General features: G+C 52.3%; 7 protein-coding genes across 7 annotated transcripts; 5 read left to right on the forward strand and 2 right to left on the reverse strand.

Moving 5' to 3' along the window:
* Positions 1 to 666: 666 nt before the first annotated feature.
* On the forward strand, positions 667 to 2,453 carry CC1G_15380 (hypothetical protein; the record flags this gene model as incomplete). The annotated part of the gene is made up of 4 exons (XM_002910056.1): positions 667 to 1,012; positions 1,063 to 1,570; positions 1,635 to 1,965; positions 2,022 to 2,453. The coding sequence occupies 4 exons, from the start codon at positions 667 to 669 to the stop codon at positions 2,451 to 2,453; spliced, it is 1,617 nt and encodes a 538-aa protein (XP_002910102.1).
* A 311-nt stretch (positions 2,454 to 2,764) lies between these two features.
* CC1G_15381 (ubiquitin family protein) lies at positions 2,765 to 4,373 on the forward strand (the record flags this gene model as incomplete). The annotated part of the gene is made up of 5 exons (XM_002910057.1): positions 2,765 to 2,845; positions 3,185 to 3,238; positions 3,523 to 3,752; positions 3,814 to 4,011; positions 4,064 to 4,373. 5 exons carry the CDS (start codon positions 2,765 to 2,767, stop codon positions 4,371 to 4,373), a joined length of 873 nt encoding a protein of 290 aa, XP_002910103.1.
* Positions 4,374 to 4,536: 163 nt separating this feature from the next.
* Positions 4,537 to 5,555, reverse strand: CC1G_05815 (hypothetical protein; the record flags this gene model as incomplete). Its single annotated transcript, XM_001834626.2, has 3 exons — positions 4,537 to 4,870; positions 4,951 to 5,075; positions 5,490 to 5,555. The coding sequence occupies 3 exons, from the start codon at positions 5,553 to 5,555 to the stop codon at positions 4,537 to 4,539; spliced, it is 525 nt and encodes a 174-aa protein (XP_001834678.2).
* A 417-nt stretch (positions 5,556 to 5,972) lies between these two features.
* On the forward strand, positions 5,973 to 7,738 carry CC1G_05816 (hypothetical protein; the record flags this gene model as incomplete). Its single annotated transcript, XM_001834627.2, has 7 exons — positions 5,973 to 6,062; positions 6,134 to 6,320; positions 6,375 to 6,476; positions 6,536 to 6,664; positions 6,722 to 7,034; positions 7,095 to 7,307; positions 7,372 to 7,738. 7 exons carry the CDS (start codon positions 5,973 to 5,975, stop codon positions 7,670 to 7,672), a joined length of 1,335 nt encoding a protein of 444 aa, XP_001834679.1. The 3' UTR covers positions 7,673 to 7,738.
* On the reverse strand, positions 7,709 to 7,891 carry CC1G_15382 (hypothetical protein; the record flags this gene model as incomplete). The annotated part of the gene is made up of 1 exon (XM_002910058.1): positions 7,709 to 7,891. One exon carries the CDS (start codon positions 7,889 to 7,891, stop codon positions 7,709 to 7,711), a length of 183 nt encoding a protein of 60 aa, XP_002910104.1.
* Positions 7,892 to 8,880: 989 nt separating this feature from the next.
* Positions 8,881 to 10,666, forward strand: CC1G_05817 (salicylate 1-monooxygenase; the record flags this gene model as incomplete). The annotated part of the gene is made up of 8 exons (XM_001834628.2): positions 8,881 to 8,897; positions 8,962 to 9,167; positions 9,222 to 9,290; positions 9,339 to 9,748; positions 9,809 to 9,982; positions 10,044 to 10,133; positions 10,190 to 10,240; positions 10,295 to 10,666. The coding sequence occupies 8 exons, from the start codon at positions 8,881 to 8,883 to the stop codon at positions 10,664 to 10,666; spliced, it is 1,389 nt and encodes a 462-aa protein (XP_001834680.2).
* Positions 10,667 to 10,920: 254 nt separating this feature from the next.
* Positions 10,921 to 13,486, forward strand: CC1G_05818 (WD repeat-containing protein 46; the record flags this gene model as incomplete). The annotated part of the gene is made up of 8 exons (XM_001834629.1): positions 10,921 to 11,694; positions 11,747 to 12,008; positions 12,058 to 12,201; positions 12,252 to 12,328; positions 12,381 to 12,534; positions 12,588 to 12,706; positions 12,766 to 13,248; positions 13,316 to 13,486. 8 exons carry the CDS (start codon positions 10,921 to 10,923, stop codon positions 13,484 to 13,486), a joined length of 2,184 nt encoding a protein of 727 aa, XP_001834681.1.
* Between the last annotated feature and the right edge of the window lie 884 nt (positions 13,487 to 14,370).

Raw genomic sequence — 14,370 nt, forward strand, 5'->3', positions numbered from 1 at the left:
TTATATCCCCTACCCGCCTTGTTCGCTACATGTTTCGCCATTTCTAGCTTTTCGTCTCGATGGTTTTAATTGGTTGTACCGTTACTGTGTTCTTGATGGAATCATTTGGTCAGTAGACTATACAAATGGACATTACGCTGCTATTGGTTTCTACTGCTATCCACCTGGCCCCGTGTTTTCCTTCCCTCGTCCATGATTGTTCCTTCCTGTGATCGGCTGTGTTATGGCAGATTGGGACTGTTGGTGAGTCGTCTTTCTATTTGTACCATTGCGTATAGAATAATTTGACTTTTTAGCTTCAATGCCTCGTCAACGTTGCTGCAGTTCACGCTGGACAGGGTCGAGGACTCGGTCCACCAACCCCCTATCATTGGTGGTCTGGAGATCCAGGCGCCGTCAAATCTCCTATATCCAGGGGCACAGAAACGTCTATGGTGCTACCACTGACGAAGCTTTCCAATAGATTCGTCACCCTGAGTCGAAACATCCCCAGAGTGTGGAAACTGCGAATTGAAACAGGGTTGCGATAGTTCATAAAAAGGACAACTGGCTTCCTCAATCCTCACAAACTTCTTTCACCTCAACCGACTCTTCCTCAACTAATTCCAACCTCCAACTTATCACCACTACCACACTTACCACACTTCTACAGGCCTTTGCATCATCATGCACTTCCCACTTTCTTTCATCATCGCAGCCCTCCCCTTCATCACCGTCTCGAGCGCGCAATCGGTGTCCGACTCCCAGTCTGTAACCTCCCAGTCCCAATCGCAATCCCAGTCGCAGTCAGCTTCTTCCAGCTCCCCTTCATCCAGTGGAACCCCTGCTGGAGGAGGCGGAGGTAGCTCAGGGTCGTTTGACTTCCAAGAGTATTTGGCTTTCCTGAACCAGTCCGGCTACACGTCGCTCTCGAGTGCGCTTCAACAGGCCAGCCAGAACGATCAAGGTCGTCAATGGATCGATCAGCTCAGCCAGAACCGTTGGACTGTCTTCGCACCAACCAACGACGCCTGTAAGTGACTGCTCATTTGTACGGTTTCTTCGAGCTCATTGTCGTCGTAGTTTCCTCAGTCCCTCAGAACGTGTCAAGTGACCCAGCGACACTTTCTGATTACCTCGCCTACCACTACGTCTACGGAGACTTGCACAACGCCACCAGCGGCGCTGTTGGTGGGGGTGCTGGCAATGGCGGTCAGCCGTCTACTGCTATGTCCACTGGTAGTCATACTGGCAGCTCTACTGGAACTGGCGCTGGCGCTGGAGGCTCTGCGTCTCAGACTGGAACAGGAGCGGGTGCTGGTGGATCCCCATCGCCGACTGGCACAGGTGCTGGCGGTGGAGGCTCTCCATCTGCGTCCGGATTCGCGTTGCATCACCTCTTCTCCCGACAAAATGGTGGCGACACGACGCATCCTGACCTCTATTCTGGTATTTATCCCAACGACACCATTGGTCGTACTGCCCTTCAGTATCGCCAGGGTGGCCACGTCCGCCTCGAGGGTAACAAGGATCAGGTCCTTGCATGGACGCGGTTCTCACCCAGCAACAATGTTACTATTCTCAACCAAAGGTTAGTACCACATCGATACTACTCCTACTTACTATTCTCATACTGACCTCACTTCAATCCTCAGGACTTCATCGAACCAGAATGTCACGGTTGGGAACAATACTCGATGGCGCAACTTGGACATTTACCAGATCAACGACGTCTTGATCCCTCCCGGCAACGTCTCGCAGGCAGTTCAGGCAGTTGGCGACTATCCCTTGCTGACCTTCGGCAACCAGGTCCAAGTTCCAGGTCCCAGCGGCTCTAACATTACTATCGTCCAAGCTTTGGAGAATACGCATGGCCTCACCCTCTTTGCTCCAGTCTCTTCCGCTTTCACTTCCCAGGCGAATCAGACCTTGCAGAGTCTGCAACAGAACAGCCCACAGCAGTTCCTCAATGGTGTCCACAACCATGTGCGTTTCTCTTCCTCCTCTACTCGCCATTTTCTGACCATCGTCTCCCGATGTAGTACATCAACGGCTCGACTGTCTACTCTCCTACTCTCCGAGAAGTCGCGGCAAGCGGTAACGGCGGTGCTCCGTACACCAGCGCCGGTGGCCAGTACTTCTCCTTTACGACCAACAATACCGGGCTGTACGTCAGCGTCGGCAACGACACAAACGCACGGGTCGTCATTCCCGACGTTCTTGTCGAGAACGGAGTTATCCACTTTATCGACACCGTCCTCTTCCAGACCAACGGCAATGATGAGGTCGCCAGCTCTGCTTTCGCTTCAGCCAGCGCTGCTGCCACCGAGTCCTCGACCGACACGCAGGCGATCATCTTCCCCGAACCTACCGGCTCCGCGCCCGGTGGTCAGTCCTCGGGAACGACGACGACATCGCAATCCTCTTCTACGCCGTCAAGCTTCCGTGTTCGAAGAGGTATTGCTGTCCTCTAAATTCCCGTCCGCTCCCTCTTATCATGTCTTCACGCTTTCATCACGATTACTGTAGGTAGTTTCACTGTGTAACGACCCATTTGTCTTGTAACCGTAGCTACGTACTATATATGCAATCCATACCCTCCTACAACCGTTGTGAGGACTTTTTGGAATCACATTTCTTGAACTTAGGGGCGCGTTGTTTGGCTCTCCGGCATCTTGATGCCTTTGCCTTCTTTGTTTGTGTCCGAAATAGGGGCTCGTAAAATACACGCGACGCGACTCTTGCTTTCATTCCTGTCTGTCGACATAGTCCCGAAGTGCACACCATGGCAGAGCCTGTGATCAAATTGCAATACGGGCAGGAAAGCATCCTCGTGGCCCGCCCAGATCCAAATTGCACACAAAGGGTGAGTGTTTCGTCGAACGGTTGCCAAACCTTCCTCAACCAGCAACAGGTTTTCCTTCCGCGTATCTGACGGGCTTCTATTCTCCCAGGACCTTCGCCAGCTGGCCTGCTCTGTGTTTCCTGAACTCAGGAATGTCGAACAGGCTATATATTTTGAGACTGACGAGTTTCGAGCGTGTAATGGGACCTGGACAACGGTCTCTGTAGAGGCTCTGCCCCTGGTGATACCGTCTGTGACACGCTTGAAGATAAATGTAAAGAGGGCCGGAGCAGGTAAGCCAAACACCTTTCAGTCAAAATAATGTCCCTCCTGAGGCCAAATGATTCTTTCTTTGTACAGCACTTCCACCTCTTCAACTCGTTCCACGTCACATCCAACCCGCGGCACATTCAGGTGAGTGAATTGTATAGAACTTGTAACCTTGCACCACCTAATTACCGAAGCTAGAACATCGGTCATTTTCTGTCACGGTGAGAACCGAGACAGGTCAGGAAATACAACTGGACGCTTTATCCTCCGACCCGGTGTACCGGTTGAAGGAAGGAGTCCAAGACAGGACAGGAATTTGTCCTGATAGTCAGCGTCTGATTTACGCTGGGAAGCAGCTAGAAGACTACTCGACACTCGTGGATAATGGGATCACCGGGGACGCGACTATTTATTTAGTCCTTCGACAGAGGGGAGGCAAGCCGGTCATCTACGTCTTTTCACCGATTGAGCGCGAGGTTTCGGTCAAGCTCTCGTTGGTACCCCAATGGGAACTATCCGCTATATACCCCGTGGTTCCCGTTAAACACAGCATCACTTCAGGACAGGAACTGGAATGGGTCGTTCGAACGTCGCCCTGCGGTACTCTGACTGAAAAGACGACCGGTTTAGACGTCTCGTATCTATTCTGGGAAGCCGAGTGAGTCCAGTTTTGCTCAATTTCAGTCGATTTTCACTAACTCGCTGCCCAGAACGACCAGCGTCCGACCGCCCTCTCCCCCGCCCTCTCCCCAGTTGGTCGCGGCGGACGGGAACGCCACAGAGCTGTTTGTCCCCAACGAAGCGCACCTGAGCGACGACGATTCGGTACTTGTCCAAACGAGCCAAATCACACCGTATTTGGACAGTGCTTTGAAGTCACTCGGCCTGCACACGGAGGCGAGGACCTCCTTCATCACGTTCGTTTTTCAAGAATCTACCTCATGGCCCTATTTACTAAGCGGTCTTCAGGTACTGGCTTCCTTCGATCCTCAAGCACCAATACATCGCCTTGCGATTCCTCCCTCAAAGTGCATACGAGAAAGCTGCACCGCTCCGAGTTACGCCTTCTCCAGACGTCGTTCTTCGAATCTTCATGCTGTTCAAGGGAGTCCAAGAGTCTCAGCTTGGGGAATGGACGAATGCTCGAACTCGACAGAACGAGGACGTATCGCGATGGAGAAGCGTGGTAGGGGCAGACGTCGATCTCGCTACTAACTTCGACCTCTTCCGTGTCATCGAGTGGGGAGGGATGGAAGTAAAGGACTTTGTGGGGGCTTAATCGTGATTCGGCGCTTTCACCTCCACGTTGCTTCCTAGCACCCAGCTTTTACATTCCATCGTTTACCACCTCGCAACTCTTGTTCCAAACAAGTCGCGCCCGACACACTACTTCACTACTTCACACCATTCGGTACATTTCCGTCTACAAATGCAACCCCCTGTCATGCCTCGGAAGTCCCTGCCTCTGCTGGGCGGCGAATCGCATCCCAATCTTCCTCGTGAAGAATATGCTGCAAGGCATCCATCAACTCAAGGTCCTCCCGATGATGATCGTAATATGCCCGAACAACATTCAAAAGCTCTCCCTTCTCCTTCCCTCGATACAGCTCGAAGTCGATCTTCATCTCGTGCGAGGCGAGCCAGTGGACGAGGAAGGCGAGGTCTTCCTGGTCGACCTCCCTTTTCCTGATTGTTTTCGGACGGGTAGAGTCGACATTGTTGCCCAGCGCTTCATCTTCGTAAGGAGGAGGATTGGCGGGGCGAGAATTGCGACCGCTGGATGTTCGAGTTTAAGGTGGTCAATAAACAGTTTTGAGGGGGTGTTAAGGGGATGCTTACAGGTTCCGGGAGAATACTCGACGAGATAGGTAGGCTCCGGGGCTAATGGGAGGCCGAGGGCACCAGTTTTCAAGGTCTCTACGAGGACATTTCTCTCGGCTGCGAGGAGTAATTCTTCGCCTTTGAGATTCTCGACTAGTTCCTGTGAGGATGAGAGACAACGTCAGATAAAATTCCATGCCTGGGGCCAGGAGGGTCGTATCCAGTCCGACCCATTCAAGTTGCCCGACGGTCGGGGCAAGTGGGGGAAGGAAGACCAGGCCCAGATAAAGTCTTTTCGCAGACAACAGACGGAAACGAGCTGACCAAAGATACGTACATTTGCGAAATAAAAGCTGACTCCAAAGGAGACAAAACGCCTGTCCTCGACAGCGCTCTGAAAGCGCTGGGTCTTCATAACGAAGCTCGAGCATCTTTCCTCTCGTCGGTTCACCTTTATACCCCTGATGGTTAACCGGCGCTGATTCAAGCTCTACCTCTATGAATTAGATACTGGCTTCCATCAATCCTCAGGCACGAATTTATCGCCTTACGATTTCTCCCTCAGTCCACCTACGACAAAGTCGCACCTCTTCGAGTGTCCCCCGCTCCCGAGTCCCGACGTGATCGTTCGAATCTTCATGCTGTTCAAAGGGCTGAAAGAGGGCGAGCTTTGTAATTGGAAGATGTCTCTGTACAGAAAGAGCCTCCGTGTAGAGTGGTGGAGAATTACTGTGGGCGTCAACGTCAGTCAGGCCACCAACCCTAGTTTATCCCGCGTGATACAGTGGGGAGGGATGGAAGTGGGACCGTAAAAAATAGATTTCACTGACAAACAATTGTGCGATTCCAATAGATAGCTTTCAACGACTGGCCCCGAGTTTGGACCTTCCTGTGATTCTTGAACTTCCCCAGTAACGTTAGAATTCTGTGTTTGGCATTTAAGCGCCCGTAGCCTTTGGCCTTGTTTTTGCCTTGTTTGCGGTGGTATGTGCCATGGAATATGAACCTGGGCACGCCTTCTTATCGATGCCCACGCTCCTTTTCCACCAGATACAGCATGTCTGCTCAGCGCGATCCCGTCTTAATACTCGAGTACGAGAATGAAAGCATCTTGGTACCTCGCCCAGATTCAACTTGCAGCTACGATGTGAGTTGAAGTCCCGTTTTTCGGTCCTCCCAAGGAGGATAGTTGGCACTCGTTATTGACTGAACCAACAGGAACTGAGAGAGATTGTATCGTCGACGTTCCCTACTCTCGAGGGAAGGGAGGCAGACATCATTATAGCAACGAACGAATTCGATTCTTGCCGCGGTGTATGGACCAAAGTCTCTGGTCCTGCCTTGCCGATCGTGCTACCTTTGGTGACAACCTTGAAGATATCGCTGGTCAATCGCAATGCTCAGGGTACGCCCATATGTGCTCAGCTGAATGTCTACTTAAGCTAAGGGCTTTCGCAAGGTGGATTTGCTCAGAAGATTGCTAGTATATTGTTTCAACCGCGACTTCAACCTGTGGACCCTCCAACGTCCCCGGTTGTGTCCCGTTTCCCTTCATCGTCAGGTGAGTTGCGACTGATCAGACTCTTCCATGGTTCGTCAGTCTCATCTTGCTCCAATCAGCTCAAACGGGCACCCAAGAGGCTCCGTTCTTTGTTTATGTCCGAAACGGGGGGCACTGGGTCACTAGTATCTGCATTGACTCCAATGCGACAGTCGGGAAATTGAAGGAGCAGATACAGCAGGTGGCAGGTATACCTGTCTCGGATCAGTTACTAATCACTAGACACCTGGGGCCTGAATTTCCAGGGAGGGTGCTGGACCACGGTTTGACGTTGGATGCCTATGGGATTCAGTCTGGGCAAACAATCGACATGGTAGACGGGTCAATGAAAGTAGGCAAGCCCGTGATCTACCTCTTTTCACCCGTCGAACGGGAGGCATCGGTCAAGCTTTCCCTAGTGCCCCAATGGCAGATATCTGTACTCTACCCCGTCGTTCCGGTCAAACAGAAGGTCCCTTCGGGCCAGGAGATGGAGTGGGCTGTGCGGACGTCCCCTGACGGTACTCTGCACGAGCTATCGACCGGTTTGAATGTGTCGTACCTGTTCTGGGAGGGAGAGTAAGCGTTTCGAAGCGAGGATTTTAATTTTCCAAACGCTGACTTTTCGCCTGAATCTAGGACCACAGCTGAGATACCTCTTTCACCTCCGCCGTCTCCCATCCTATCCTCAGAAGACGGAGAAACGCAGAATACCGAGATATTTATTCCGAATCAACCGCATCTGGGAGACCATAATTCAGTATTGGTAGCGACGAATGAAGTTACTCCTTACCTTGACGCGACTCTCAAAGCGCTGGGTCTCCATACGGAGGCGCGAACCTCTTTCATCACGTCAGTCGATTCGAACATGCTTCTGACGACGGCATTTATTTAACTCACCTTCGCAAACCGTTAGGTACTGGCTCCCATCGATTCTGAAGCACAAGCACGTCGCCTTGAGGTTCCTTCCGCAATACGCCTACGAAAGGGCCGCACCCCTCTGCGTAACGCCTGCGCCCGACGTTGTACTTCGTATCTTCATGCTCTTCAGAGGCGTGAAGGAATGCGATCTCGGCGAATGGGAGAACTCAAGGCTTCGGAAGGAAGATAATGTTGAATGGTGGAAGGAGGTTGTAGGCAGTGACATTGGAAGGGCTGTGGATTCAAGTTTGTTCCGGGTTATCGAGTGGGGAGGGATGGAAGTGAAGGAGTACTAGTAGGCTAGCGCTTATTTGAGAAAGAACGACTCTGGACTACCAAATGTTGAACGTTGATCGATGATCCTGTAACGACTGGTACTTCCTGATGACACCGTCATTTCCTTTGTCTGATGCTTGGGCTCCAGGGAAGGCAGTCAGTGGGAGGGACGACGAAAGAGCAGGCGGCCGCTTGACAATAACACCAAACTGCTCCTCGATGTACCTTTCGTGTGACATTGCCGGTAAGTACGACATAATCTCTTGGCGTTTGCTGGTTTCCAAGACTGAAAATTTTCGCGCACGGGATGGAACGAAGTGACAGTGAATGCATTTGCATTGCAGGTAACGACGACACAAAGAATTATAGGTATACAACAAACTGGTATCTAAGAAGTACAAAAGCCGCAAAAAGAAAAGAAGAAAAAAGAGGGTATCCATCAGACAGACACTCAACTCGCTGACGAGTTCATCGAGCAGCTCTCGCGAGCCAAAAACCCAACAAACCCGCCAAACGTCCTCGAGACTCAACAAAGAGCCATGTTCTCGGTATAACGAGTGAGCGCTAATGTCATCGAGTGGATATGAAGATGCGGCATTTGTAAAAATGCGAGACTCGGTCAGTTTCTGTAAACAGATCCTGTTCGAGTATGTTCTGAGGAAATCAAGATGGGTGGGTGCTGGGCTTTATAGAATTTTGACTTGGTCCGTGCGCGGGGGAACCATGTGATTGGGGTCGTGCCGAGGTGCCGACGGAGTGGAGTTTTTCCGCGGCGGGCGCTAATTCTGGGTTGGGTGTCACCCTCGATGTACCTTGCCTTGTTTCTTCTCGTCGCGATGTCTATTCACCTGACCAATGCCCTTTGAAGCTATATAAATCTGCGCGGAAATATTGTAGACTGTCCCGACATTCGAATCTTGGAGTTGCAGGTCGCTGGCTTGCCGGATACTGAACTTGTCGCCCTCGCCACTTTAAGATTTCGCCCGCATTCGCGCTGAATGGCATTCTCGCTATGTACCAGGTGTCCGCACTCAATGGCCTTTAGGACTCGGCCATCTAATACTCGGCCAATTGCTTCTAGCCTGGACTGTCAGCCCAAGTCGACCTCTGAGGCTGACTGGTCCACGATGAACCAAGTATATCACCGCAGAACGACCCTATCTTCATTCCCTCCTCCTGGAGACCCTATTCATTACCTTCCTCCCTATCGACCTACGCTTTATCCACGATGAAGGTCCTCGTTTGGTATGTCTCATCTCGCTCAAAGTCACTGTCAGACTTGTACGCTGGTATGCTGACGGAACGGCAGCGGCGGAGGAATCAGCGGTCTCATCTTCGGCATCGCCATGGGCAAGAACCCCAACGTCTCCGTTGAGATATACGAAGCTGCTCCAGAGTTCTTGCCCATTGGCGCTGGTATTGGGATTTGGATACGAGTATGGGAGATTATGGAAAAACTAGGTTTGGCGGAAGCGTTAAAGTCCAAAACGGCCTCGGCGACTACTCCTGATCCTAGTAAGGCTGACTTCCTCCAAAGGCGTGTTTAGATTCACAGCTCACGTCGCTCAGTTGACGCGTTGATATTTCGAAAGAGCGACCAGCCTGAAGGTCTCGAGTTCGGAACGTTGGTGACCAACGGTATGTCCGGACCTCTCTTCTCTATCGACGATACTAACACCTCCACAGGCCCATTCATCACCTTCCACCGACACGACTTCCAACAAACCCTCATCAACCACCTCCCTCCCTCCTGCAAGATGCACCACTCCAAACGGCTCTCAACCTACACCACCCTCCCCAACGGCAAGATCCGTGCCTCCTTCGAAGACGGAACCCAAGTCACCTGCGACCTGCTCATCGGCGCCGACGGTATCAAGTCCACCGTCCGCGATAATATGTTGAGGCAGAAGGCGGCGAGGTATGCGGAGGCTGGGGATTTTGAGGCGGCGTATAGGTGTTTGAAGGCGAACCAGCCGGTTTGGGCGGGGACGATGGCGTATAGGGGGCTCATTCCTATGGAGAAGGTGCAGAAGGATCTGGCCAAGGGGAATTTGACGCTGGAGGAGTGTCATATTCAGCATATGGGCAAGAATGCGGTGAGTGTTAATCTGTTCGTTCTGTTGCTCGGTGTTGACTTCGTGGTCTGGATCGGGTAGAACCTTATTGTGTACCCGATAGCGAATGGGACTATGGTCAACTTTGCGGCGTTTTATCACCAACCGGATAAAGTTGGTACTGTGTTTGAAGGACCATGGGTGGCGAATGTGTCCAACGACGAGCTCAAAGCCGCTTACGCCGGTTGGGAACCGTCCGTCCAGTCATGGCTCAAGGTAATTACCACTTCCTGGAAAGCCCTTGTTACAACTTCAGGCTGATCTGTCCTGCTTTCAGTTCGTGGAGAATCCATCTCGTTGGGCCATCCACACGATCGAGAAGTTGGACTCGTATGTTGCAGACGGGGTCGTTCTAGTCGGTGACGCGGTATGTTTTTGTGTCCCCTTATCAAGCGCTGTAACTGATGGACCATTTTATCGTAGGCTCATGCGATGGTTCCGCATCAAGGTTCTGGTGCTGGTCAAGGAATCGAGGTACCTTCCTCCGAATCCAGGTTTGATAAGTCGCTTACCCCAGTGCTTTCGCAGGACGGCTACTTCCTCGCAACCCTCCTCAGCAACCCATCCATCACAGCCCGCGACATCCCAAAGGTCCTCGCAGTATACGACGCCGTCCGGCGCCCCTTCTCCCTCGAAGTCTGCCGCCGCTCGCACCTCAACGGCTCCTACTACACCATGAACAATCCCGATTTCAAGTACCGTCTTGCTGAGGCTTTACCAGGTACACCAGAGCAGGAGAAAATCCTGAAAGAGCTGGCGGGGGCGATTAAGAGTAATTGGGAGTGGGCGTGGACGACGTCGTTTAATGATAATATGGAGGCTGGGCTTGTGATGTTGAAGAAGATGATGGCCAACCCTGGGGCGTACTCAGAGTTGGGAGGAGTATCTGCTGTTTTGTAATGCGATAGGGTACTAGGATTCTGTATGTTAGCTCCAAATGTACTGGCCTTCTCCGTAAAACGTCCAGTCTTCAGGAAGACTCGGGGGTCGATTAGGCGCCCGCCCACCGGTGGCTCGGATCAGTCCATCAAGAGCGCGAGTCCGATTATGGAAGGCCCGTCCACAGGTACCGCGATCACATTTTTCGTCCTTACCGCCAACATCCAAACTTTTGGGAACGGTTTTCTGGGTTTCCAAGGACCCAAACTCAACAAATGGAGGCCCTAATCGCCAAGGCAGATGCCATAAAACCTCTTCACGCAGGACAAAAGCGAAAACGTTCGCATTCCAAATCAAAAACGACCAACAATGACGACCCACATAATACCCGACACGACCACACTTTGCACTCGATTTCTGCGGCGACCAAGGCGCCCAAGTCTTTAGCGTCGATACCGGCGTCTGCGGATAATGTTCCCAAGTACACACCGACACAGGTTCCGTCCAAAAAGCTTAGAACGAAGCTACATACGCAGCACTCGTTAACGGCCCAGTTCGCATCTCATACCGAAGAAACACAGAATCTGTTGGCTTTGGCAGCGGAGGATGCGGGCCAGCTGCAGACAGAATCGCCGCTAGAACGGACGTGGAGGGTGTCCCAGGACGAAATCGTCGCCTCTGTGGGGGGAGAAGCTGCAAAGGGGCGCCGAGAGCTCGTGTTCGACGACGGTGGGGCGAGGCGGATGCGATGGACAAGAAACGGGCGACATCTGGTGTTCATTTCGGGCAAGGGCGGGAGTATGGTCTCCAGTGTGGACTGGATCAACGGCCAGGTCAATTCCCAGGTCAATTTGGCCCAGGGGAACTCGGCGAAGAGCGATGGGGCGCGGGATGTAACGTTTTTGCAGGACCAGAGCTTTTATGCTGTTGCGCAGAAACGCAATGTCTTCATTTACGACCGGGACGGTGTTGAGATTCACAAGCTCAGCAAGATCATCGACCCGGTCAGGCTGGAGTTCTTGCCATGGCATTGGTTGTTGGTCTCAGTGGTACGTCTCAATCTGGTTTCGTGCAGAGAAGTCTTTCTAATAGCTTCGACAGACCAATACATCACATCTAATCTATACGGATACAACAACAGGAACTATCGTCGCCCAACACCAATTTACACGATCGTCAGCCTCGTCAGTCCGACTGTCGCCTGTTCTAAGCCTAGCACAGAACCCGCACACCGCAATCACCTACCTCGGACATACGAACGGCCAAGTCAGTCTATGGACACCTAACATGAGCAGACCTGTCGTTCAGGTTCTCGCGCAGCTTGGAGGAGTGGTGAGCATTAGCGTGGACCCCAGTGACCATGGTTCGTACTTCCAGTTACTTCGGTCAACCCCTGCTAACAGGACCTGCAGGCAATTCTAGTCCGAACACCCTTGGACGATATATGGCAACAGCAGGTCGGGATCACAAGGTCAAGGTCTGGGATTGCAGGTACTGGAAGGGTGTTGTGAGGGAGTGGAGCCCTCGATCTGGAGGAACGAATACGAAAGGCAGTGGTGAGTGACCTGCTCAATTATACGAAGGCTTTCACTCAGTTTATCATCAGGCCATGCGTATGCTGACATCGAACTCGAATGGAGTCAACGAGGATACCTGAGCGTAGCCTCTGGTGGAAGCGTAAACGTAGGTGTCTTGTTCTCGTCACCAATACCACGCCAACGCTCTCCCATCCCAGGTCTACCACCCTCCAGCCATCACAACGCCCTTCGTCTCGTCTTCGAACAACGCACCACCGCCTCTGTATCTCACCCATCCTATCCCACACCGCCCGATAACTAGCGTCCGATTCCAACCATTCAGCGACGTGTTGGCGATTGGCCATGCAAAAGGTATGTCGCCACCGAGATCAAGCCAAACCCTCCTCGTGACTCTTATCCTACAGGCCTCTCTTCCATCATCGTTCCTGGCGTCGGCGAGCCTCAATTCGACAGTCTGGATGCCGATCCGTACGAGAACGCCAAGGCGAGGAGGGAGCGAGAAGTCAAGGGTCTCCTGGATAAAGTACGCTCTTCCTACCCCCCTGACAGCTGTAACCACCTAACCACCCTTTCGTTCTTCAGCTTTCTCCTGACATGATCACCCTCGACCCCTCGTTCATCGGCAAACTCGATCCGGCAGTGAGCAAGACCATCACCGAGGACGGCGTCCGAACGACCACCGCCGCGCAATCCCTGCTCGACGCGCGCGACCGCAAGAAGCTCCCGCCTTCCGCTATGACCGCTGCCGGTGCCACCAAGGAATTTGCTAGGATGAGCCGCGTTGAGAAGTTGGGTGTGCAGGGTAGACTGGATTTGGGCGAGGTCAGGAGGGGTGATGGGAGTGATAGTGAGGGTGATAGTAGTAGCGATGAGGATGAGGATGGAGATGGAGATGGGACGAGTGTGGGAGGGAAGGAGAGTGATGAGAGTGAGGATGAGGATGGGCAGAAGAAGAGTAAGGGGATGTCGAGGGAGGAGAGGGAGAAGAAGAGGATGAGGGGGAAGAATAAGGCGCTTAAGAGGTATCTTAGGAAGCAGAGGAAGAACGTGGTGGATCCCGCTGTGGTACGTTTCTCCACCCTTTCTACATCCCTGTACGAGCGCATTCTCACACACCTCTCCGTTTTCCTAGATCGCTATCCGGGCTAAAGTGGAGAAACTGAGGATGGAGGAGAAACAAAAGCGAGAGAAATTGGCCAAGGTGAAGAAGGGAGTTGCTGTGGATGGGGATGGAGATGGGGAGGACGGAGCGAAGAAGAGGAAGAGTGCTTTGGATCGCTTCGCCAAACGAAGTGGGCAGTAGTTCTGTTGCTGTACTATTTGGTGGTGGTGTCGGAGAATCGAAATTGATCGACTGACACTATGTGAAGATTGGATATGTCTTCCGTACGGCTGGAACTACTTCAATCCCTTCGCCGCTGGGAGTCTCGGTAAGGGAAGATTATGCGAGGTTGGGAGGCGACGGTGGCTCCCTGTGTGAGATTAGAGGCTACTTTCTATTTTTGACTCTATTTTCGAATTCAGAAGGTATCAGTGATGCTTTGATTGCCGAGGGATCGGCATTACACCTCCGATGCTCGCCCCGGTTACTGCGCCCCGCCCCTCAAGCTCAAGGGCTTGATATTTATCTCGGTATGGCACGCTCAGGGTCTACCTTGCAGCGAAGATTTACAGGTGAACATGTGTGAGGCGGTACCCGAGTTTCAACGTAACTTTCTCATTATCTCCTTCAGCGCTCAGCGCTCACTCCCTGGAGACGTCATCTACCCCTGGAATCTTCCCTCAAACTGTTCGGATTGCTGTGAAACGCTGAGCGCTTGGTGGAACGTATTGGCCCGGCGTGGGCGCGCATTTGCATGTGCGGCTGGACTAATTATAGCATTGCGCATCATACTCGAGTATAAGTACTGCTGCGGTCCCGGAGGAATCTGATATTGACGATGGGGAGTTTTAAGTTTTGCATGATTCGAGGGTATGCGATCTTGATGGAGAATGTAGGTCAGAGAATGAACGTACCTGTGATGATTCCTTGAGGCCGTGGTGAACGATGCGAGCACTTGGGGCTGTCCTTCAATCAGGATGATGATGTTCAGGTCCAGGTGTAAGTCGATTGAGGATCATCGATGTCGCGAAATCTTCGAAATAGATGGGCTTGTTCGGTAGAAAGATTGTTTGTTGACCTCTCTC

The sequence above is a fragment of the Coprinopsis cinerea genome, assembly GCF_000182895.1.
Source record: "Coprinopsis cinerea okayama7#130 chromosome 12 map unlocalized cont3.12, whole genome shotgun sequence".
NCBI classification, from domain to species: Eukaryota; Fungi; Basidiomycota; class Agaricomycetes; order Agaricales; family Psathyrellaceae; genus Coprinopsis; species Coprinopsis cinerea.